The 8,355-nt window shown below is 32.9% G+C and overlaps 4 protein-coding genes across 4 annotated transcripts in view; 2 read left to right on the top strand and 2 right to left on the bottom strand.

Moving 5' to 3' along the window:
* Window positions 1-4: 4 nt before the first annotated feature.
* Window positions 5-780, bottom strand: LOC119680301 (tRNA-specific adenosine deaminase 1-like; the record flags this gene model as incomplete). The annotated part of the gene is made up of 1 exon (XM_038093057.1): window positions 5-780. A coding segment is annotated over exon 1 (774 nt), but the record flags the coding sequence as incomplete, so codon positions are not given.
* Window positions 781-2,521: 1,741 nt separating this feature from the next.
* On the top strand, window positions 2,522-4,472 carry LOC119672702 (transmembrane protein 43 homolog). The gene is made up of 5 exons (XM_038083818.1): window positions 2,522-2,879; window positions 2,942-3,165; window positions 3,232-3,604; window positions 3,684-3,903; window positions 3,975-4,472. Exons 1-5 carry the CDS (start codon window positions 2,784-2,786, stop codon window positions 4,184-4,186), a joined length of 1,125 nt encoding a protein of 374 aa, XP_037939746.1. The 5' UTR covers window positions 2,522-2,783; the 3' UTR covers window positions 4,187-4,472.
* A 171-nt stretch (window positions 4,473-4,643) lies between these two features.
* Window positions 4,644-6,434, bottom strand: LOC119670827. Its single transcript, XM_038081248.1, has 2 exons — window positions 6,108-6,434; window positions 4,644-6,043 (listed from the first exon to the last, which is right to left on the bottom strand). The coding sequence occupies exons 1-2, from the start codon at window positions 6,348-6,350 to the stop codon at window positions 5,267-5,269; spliced, it is 1,020 nt and encodes a 339-aa protein (XP_037937176.1). The 5' UTR covers window positions 6,351-6,434; the 3' UTR covers window positions 4,644-5,266.
* A 1,121-nt stretch (window positions 6,435-7,555) lies between these two features.
* LOC119680290 (spidroin-2-like) overlaps window positions 7,556-8,355 on the top strand; it is an 8,461-nt gene continuing 7,661 nt past the window's right edge. The window contains exon 1 of the mRNA XM_038093046.1: window positions 7,556-7,604. Within this exon, the coding sequence (XP_037948974.1) occupies window positions 7,556-7,604 (49 nt within the window). The remainder of the gene's footprint in view (window positions 7,605-8,355) is intronic.

The following is an 8,355-nucleotide window of genomic DNA, read 5'->3' as shown; positions in this document are numbered from 1 at the left end:
CGTATATGGCACGACGTATGGATTTTTCATTACTTCTACTACAGCAAAATGTTAATGTTTCAAAGTAAATGGGTTTATCCAGCAGAGTATCTAGTAGTGCGCCTTGTACACCTAAAACATTCCATCTCGACAATTTATCACTGCAAGACATTGACAGCGTGCGATCACCTCTGCCTGGTTTAGTACGTACAACTCCCACAAACTGTTGGAGTAGATCACTGTGTTCCCCAATTAGTTTAGCACCAGTGTAAACCACTTCACTGTCATTCAACAAAGTCTTACCAAAATCTTTTTGTACTAATTCATCGCAGACAAGTTTAGGCTTTTTATTAGGTGTTTCAATACTTTCCTCGTCACATGATTCGTCCTCAATACAAGCATCACCACAAGGCGTTTGTGTGCTAATGAAGTGAAAACTCAATTCTCGCTTTAGAGTGAAAAATAACTTTTCTGCATTCCACTGAAATATGGACAATTTATTCTCTATTGCTTTTCTAAGTTCAGCATAAAAGTATCGTAGCAGTGCTCTTCTCGCTAGTACTTCTGCATGTGAATCATTTAATATTAAACCGCCACTGCATAGTTTGCTTCTACCAATGCATTTTGTACCAGCACCCAGCGCCACAACCTTACTTTCCTTCCGATTTTCGTCATACTGTACAACACCTGCTAGGATCGTCCATTCCTTATTGGTTGGTTTTCCAGTTTTGGGTAATGTATCGAACTTATTTAAACACAGCTCGGCTAATAATTCTCCTGCTGGATAAGGTGAGCTCATGTTGATAAATGTAAACAACAACAGCTGATAAATTTATTATTTGTTGTTTTTATTTAATTACACATTTACACAGTGTGTTCCCAATTTATTTAAAACGTTAAAATTACAAGCAATAGGAATATTGGAATTAAGAGTATTCAGATCTACTCGAAAACTCAGTAGAGCAATACTGATAGCACTGAATCTGTACCCAATGTCACCGATTTAACGAATTATCAGTTTAAACCAGTTTATTGTCTGGACTTTGTATATTATAGATAATATAAAAGAAATTACAATTACTTTTAATGGGTTAGAATACGGTTGGGTAAAGGAAGTGTAAAAGGGGACGGCATTCTTTGAAAACAAAAATGGACAAAGGATAAGGATAAGAACATTAATTTATTAAAATCAATTATTTATTGTAATTAATTAAGTAATTTCATATTTTCCCCGTAGATGGAAAACATCGATACTTGAACTCACTAATTCACCCTCTTAGGAATGCAAAATGTACAAATTTCAATCAACTGACATTAGAAGCAGACATTAGAATAAAGAACAATTATATCTAGGTCTAAACTGAAAACAAGTGAGGAGAGAAAAGGAGGATGTTCTTGCTAGTTAGTAATTAGTGAATAAAAGTAAACTTTGTGGAAGGGGTTACTGTAATTGGATAATAAAAGACTTGTAGATAGTGGAGTGGGGAAAATGGGGTTATTGTAACCATGATTGTAGAGCGGTATTACAGCAGAAATGTCGAGAAATGCAGTTGTCTAGATAAAGCGTCGGAAATTTGAAGCCTAAACTTTATGTTAGAATAAATTACATCTTAAGCATGATATAGACAATGGTACGTGTATGCACACCAATTGTACATACCAAGTATACACTTTGCTATATACTTTGAAACAAGGTGTAACATTACTGCATACATGTCTGCAGACCGAAATTTTGAATGCATACTTGAATAGTGCAATTTGGTAGCACGGCATACTTGGTTTGCGTAGCATCGTCTATGTCATAATTTAGGCTTCTTCATTATTTTTCTTTAGCAAGCTAAACTAATGTTAAGTAACTAGAGTATTAAATATAGTATAAATAGAAATAGGATGAGTAGAGATATTATGATTACAACAAAACTCATAAAAAAAAAAATTAGTAGCGGTTGATTTAACAGTTTAAATTGAGTAAATTATTATACCTTGCGGCATCTTATTTGTTAAAGTGTTAAATATTGACATACCATATAAATTATTTAGATTTCACACTTACATTTTAGCAATACACAATAATATCGTTTACCATAGTATAATTAACTGAAGTGCTTACACTGCGTTTAAAAGTTAAATGTTTTATTATTATATATATATAAGACGGCGTCTATATTGTCAAGAATTTGGTATTATATTTGATTGCACTATAACATTTTCACACACTTTTTGTTCTCCGACAAAATTTGAATTTAATACGTATTTGCATTTGAGTATAAAAATCTAGCCAGTGTAAACGCCATGAAAATGTCATAAGTGGTTTAACATTTATATGAAGTATTTGAACACTTTTGATAGCTTTATGTCTCTGGTCAATAAAACATAATATATTTGTTTTTCTTGACGATTTTTTATAGATGTCTAATATAAAAACGCTCATTATTTTTAATTGTTGAATGTCTTACCATTTATGTCTGACCATTTCAACTGCCAGAATATGTCAAACCATATAAAATGACAGATTTAATATTTTCTGTCATTTTAGTTATGTTGAATAACCAAATCGAATAGTTTTTGAATTAAGAAATTTATAACAATTATTCAAAATTTTTACATATCTAAATATAAATAAATGAAATATATAATGTTAAAGATTTTTTCGTGAAATTTTAAATTCAAAGAAATTGTTTACCCTGTATTTTGAAGACTTCTAACAGCTGTTTAAAGTTATATTGTCTTGTATCCTTTTTAACTAAAAGAAAATATAAACAAATTAAATGTTATTGAATAAATGTTGATATTAATATTTAAAAATGCTATTATGGGAGGCGTTTTGTAACCGCTGGCTAGTCGCTACTTTTGGCATTTTATTGTTTATTTTCGGAGCAGTGGTGCTATTTTGGAATGAAGTGAGTTTGAATTAATTGTTTGTTTATATTAATTAAATTTATTTGAATTAACTTTGCGACAGGGCCGTGCGGTGCACACAATTATGTCGCTTGATGAAGCTCTAGATGAAGCTGTCTCAATTAATCCAACCGATCATTTAGAACATAACTACAATGGACGTATTGTACATATGGCAGGACCCATTATTATTGGCGAACCACTTACAGAACCAGACTACAACATACAAGTTTTAGCAGTCAAGTTGCGTAGACGTGTACAAATGTATCAATGGGTGGAGGAGACAGTGTAAGGAAATATTAACTAAATATTGTAAAAATTAATCATTTAATTTAATTTTTTTATATAAATTAGTGAAAATAATTATGGTGAAAGTGTAGCTTCAGTGCAGAGCGAAGGCCGTACTTATTACTATACAATGGAGTGGCGCGACAAACTGATAGACTCACGTAGGTTTTATATAGAAACAGGTCATCATAATCCTGAACGTTTTCCCATCGAAAGTGTAACACAAATTGCTGATGCAGTATATATAGGAAAATATGAGCTTGGTCCACATGTGAAGGAAAAATTTTCTAATTATGTAGAACTTACATCAGATCAGAGACCTGAAGATGCATCAATTAAATTGCATTTAGGCATATATTATCATTCGAATGATGTTTTCAATCCTGAGATTGGTGATGTGCGATTGTTATTTTCATTTAGCGGTATGGAGGGTGAAATGGTACTTACATATTCAATATTCAATTACTTGGAAATATGCTATATTTATTTTATATTAATTTTCCATTTTTTTATTTTAGTATACCATTGTGGGAAAGCTAGAAAATAACAAAATTGTGCCATATAAAACTAGTCGTGGACTCGATGTATTGTTAGTTTATAGTGGTGAACTGAATCTCAGTGAAGTATTTAAGCAGGAACATCATGCACAACGGTTAACCACTTGGGGCTTTCGTTTCATGGGCTGGGTCTTAGTATTTTTCGGCGCCACATGTACTTCAACATTGTTACACATTATACGTAAGTTTGGATATTTATTTGTAAGCTTAAAATTTATTATTAATAAATAATTTGCTTTTTGTATATCACAGTTATGCGTGTACAATTTTTATCTGCACTCGCTCCAGATCCACATTATCCAGTAGGCGCTAATGTTGTGCTCTCCCTCTCAATGGCTTTAATAATAGCCTCAATAGCTTGGGTATTACACCGTCCTATGATTGGTGCTGGACTTCTATTTGCGGCAGCTTCTCCTTTCGTTTGGTGTGCGCGTGGAGTAGCAAATTACGAACCAGTTAACTAAAATTGTGAATTCCTAAGAGACTTGTTTTCAGCTTCGAAACGCATTTGGTTTTTTAATACGGTACTTAATTTAATTTAAGTTTGGACTATTATTTTTATTACATTTTTTGAAAACTAAGTTGGTCTTTAAAATCTATTTGTGTTTTAAAGTAATATTTAAACAAATAATGAGCAAATATAATAAAGGATATTAGTTTTAAATATTTAAATCCATAATATTAGTTATTGAAATGTTGATCTAAAATATATGTGCTTGTAAATTAAATCATAAAAACTTGACAAAATTTAAAGCCTTCGAACAAAGAATGTAATATTAAAATATTGTAAAATATTTCTTAGACAATTTATTTTTATTTATTAAAGAGATTATCTTAACATTATGTACAATATAATTTTGAACAACCTAAAGTTGGATTTTATTTTTAAAATAAAATTAATATGTTCTATATACACACAATCTTTCTATATATTACTAGAATTTAAACCGGCAAACGTTGTTTTGCCGCATAAATTATTTCTACTGATTTCTTTTTTTTTTTAAATAATTGATAATGAATGTATTGTATTGTACTGCCATTTGCTGCAGTATTGTGAACTATTTCCGTTGCTCCGAACGAAGTCATTTGGAAGCATGAATTAAATATTCGAATGGTCTTCAGGAACAGATTTCAATCTTCATGCGTGCCAATGAGCAAGCCGTTCAATGGTTCTGGTGGTCACTCAATTTCTGGTAATTGCACTTTTCCTGATGCGCAACACAACCCGTCTAATTCTTGTTTGAATTTGAGTGCATGACAATAAGGGCATTCTTTGTCCATAGAACCAATCATCACTTTCGGATGTGCGAAATATTCAATATCTGGCTCGTACTTGAACGCAAGACGAAGAAACGAAGTGGATGTAAATGCTCGATGTACTTGTTGGCGTACGACCTATTCTCATACCTACCAAATATACACAAAAAGTTTCATGACAATTGGTAAAGTCGTTGCGGAGGAGTTTAAACACAAACACCGTGACACGAGATTTTTATATATAAGATTATAATTATTATTTACTAATAATAATATTAACAAATTATTTACATTCCATTTATTTTGTAACCACCAAAGTTATTAGGTGTTGTATCACTGGAGCTCAGTGTTTTTGGCTCTGTTTCGGGTGATGCAGCTGCTGTATTTGTGCAACTCGTGTGTATGCTGGGACTCTGTGATTTAATATGTTCATCTGCCTGCTGCTGTTCATAACGTACATATGGTTCATAACCGTTTATATGTATGGAACCGCGGTGTAGAGTACCGCTCTCAGCTTCGAAGAGTATATCGTTAATAAATTTTTCAGCAAGCAAACGTTGCGGCCTTTGTAAACGTTTCAATTTATGCGTCCATGTACGTGCTATCGACTCCTCTTCTGGAAAAGTGCCTGACAAGTAATCACAAGCCATATTTATCATATGCATTTCATCTGCACTGTGTCCATTTGGTGTCGATGTATGAGAATGTGGAGACAAACGTTGTCGCTTCACACTATCAGGTTGAGTGTTATTCTGCTGCTGTTGGTGGTAGTCAACGACTATATGTGGCGCACCAGTTGATGTAGGTGATGCTGCAGCCACTTGTGCTTCTGGTTTTGCATTGCCAAAGGATTTTTGAAACATTTCCGCAATACTTGGTGAATAGTTTGAAGCATCCAAAAAACCATTTTGCGATTGTGAATTTTCACTGAAGGCAAAACTTTCATTTTTGTAATTTGGATTAACAGCTAAGAATTTTTCGGTGTTGCGTAAAAAATCTAATTCTGGGTAAGTCCAACATCTCGGTGTATGCAACAAGCCAGTACGTCGGGAGCACTCTACTACCTATAAATTGTATTTCATGGTTTAAAATTATTGTTTTTAGGGAAAATGTTTTAATTAAAAATACTTTAAGTTCTTTGCGATAATTCGTTCTGAGTGTATTTATTTTCTTCTTCACATCCTCAACTGTTGCATCGCGCTTCAGGTAACGATAAATCGGCACCAGTTGCTCATACGCTTCAGCTCTTTTATCTCGGTTTGTGTAATCTCGAAGCGAAGTGTCCCACAGAATCGGTAAGTTGCGATAAGTTTGTATGAACGCGCGTAAATAGTTTCTATTTTCTTCAGCGGGAGTAATCGGTTTCAGCATTTTAAAATTTAACGTATTTCTGTCAAATTTCTGCTGATTAAAAGAAATTTTTCCCAATGATTATATTTGAGACTTTATCTTATACAAAACAATAAAACAGAATGTTTCATTCGCTGTTAATGATAAAATGACGATATTATTGAAGAAATGTCAACTTACAAAGATTGACGTAAGTATTGCTACATTGATGGTTTGTGTATATGCTAAGCAAAGAATATTTTAGAAAGAGTGACAAATGGAAGTATCAAAATGTATTTATTTGTGTATTTGTTTTTTAAATAATCGATTTATTGAAAAAACTTCACAAAACAGAATAAATTTTGATATGTGAATATAAATATTCCAAGCAAATAAATATTCTAAGCACAACGTTACACAGATGTGTTTTGCCAATGATTGTTTGATCTACACTACGTCTAGATGTCCGCGCGATGTTAGTATTGACATCAACTCCCACTCTAGGTGTTACCATACTTATATCAAACTCAACTTTCGGTTGCCTTTCTTAACGGATATCGCAACCGTCACAGGAGCTTAAAACCCTCAGATATAAACTTTTGAATTGAAGATTCGCTTTAAGCTTCACTGAAAGGCTAAAATACTTGGAAGTTGTTTTCACTTCTAAATACAATTTTAATCCTCATGTCAGTCACATCATGAAGAGTGCCACGCTTCAACTCCGTGAGCTTAAAAATGGTCTATGCCGTGATATTCTGCTAAACGTGCATATCAAACTGTTTTGTTACAAGCAACTAATACAGTCACTTTTGCATACTTATTTCCTATTTAGTCTGGAGTCTCGTTCTCTCAAATGGAATGCCTTCAAATATTTGAAAGGGGTGTGCTCTGGGTCTGCATTAACTAGAAGCGCAGTCGTGATGGCAGAAATTTTCTCAACTCCGCTATCTACGAGTGCAACGAGAGTTTAGATGACTTTATTATAAGAAATGTTTTGGTGTAGATAACTAATATTGTTGTCCCCACCGGTAAACCGTTAATAGATTGATATTTTCATTAACCGTACTACTAACTTAAATGGTCATAACAATCCGTTACTGAGTTGCGGCCTGATATAGCATATATTTTGTACATCACTTACGGTTAGTGCATCTTCAACTTGATACCTTGATATCACAGTTTACCTTTATGTTTTCTTCCTTCAACTACAAATATCTACAAAAATCAAATATCAATGAAGCCGCTAGATGTTTTTCGCTGCATTACATCAATGTCGTGATAAAGCTCGTACAGCTCGTAATTCTCTTAGAGGCGATAGTTGTCGTCAACTCATAGAGAACCAAAGATCTTAGGAAGAACTTATTTTGTCAGGTAAATAGGTCCAGTAATAGGTACTGTATCTGACAGATGTGTAAACTTCCAAAATAATTATGTCTGTAAGGTAGCATACAACATTCTAAGCTTTTCTATTCCTTTAAAATCAAAATTTTTATATCAAGTTATTATAGATGATGTGGGGTTTAGTTGTTTATGTAGAATATTAAGCATTAATATTAATATTTGATAATATAGGTCATCCGAAAACGGTTTCGCAAATGTTTTGGATATTAAGGAAGTAGTAATAAAATTTGTTTCTTAGCATTATAGAATAAGCATCTAATACTACAGTTACATTTCGCGTCATATGATCATAGGGTTGTAATGTGGTTAATATATGAGTATTAACAAAAAATAAAAAGAAAAATATTCAGTACAGTCATTGAGATGCCCCGTAAAACATCAGTCATGTGGTAGGTTCACCCAGATAGATCGGTCAAATCGGTCACATCCGATTGGGAAAGCAAGGTACATGATTTAATATTCGTTTTAATCTAATTTGTCGCCATTGTGGAGAGAAAGAAGTCTTAAATCTGCTGTGTTACTGCCTAGCGCATGCAAAACTTTGATTTACTATTTTAAGGGGTTTATTTTTTGATGACCTCCCTCTAAAAAGTATTTAAATTTCTGTCAATAGTTTAAGGTTGTTTCTAGAGCTCTGAGTTTTTTA

This window comes from Teleopsis dalmanni, chromosome 1 (genome assembly GCF_002237135.1).
Source record: "Teleopsis dalmanni isolate 2A chromosome 1, ASM223713v2, whole genome shotgun sequence".
Taxonomy (NCBI): domain Eukaryota; kingdom Metazoa; phylum Arthropoda; class Insecta; order Diptera; family Diopsidae; genus Teleopsis; species Teleopsis dalmanni.
Note: the sequence above shows the minus strand (reverse complement) of the source record. Positions and strands in the feature narration are given on the sequence as shown.

Coding starts and splice junctions, on each gene's coding strand:
- LOC119672702 (XM_038083818.1), top strand. CDS start 2,784: ATGCTATTATGGGAGGCGTTTTGTAACCGCTGGCTAGTCGCTACTTTT. Junction 2,880..2,941: donor TGGTGCTATTTTGGAATGAA/GTGAGTTTGAAT, acceptor ACTTTGCGACAG/GGCCGTGCGGTGCACACAAT. Junction 3,605..3,683: donor GCGGTATGGAGGGTGAAATG/GTACTTACATAT, acceptor TTTTTATTTTAG/TATACCATTGTGGGAAAGCT.
- LOC119670827 (XM_038081248.1), bottom strand. CDS start 6,350: ATGCTGAAACCGATTACTCCCGCTGAAGAAAATAGAAACTATTTACGC. Junction 6,044..6,107: donor ATTATCGCAAAGAACTTAAA/GTATTTTTAATT, acceptor TACAATTTATAG/GTAGTAGAGTGCTCCCGACG.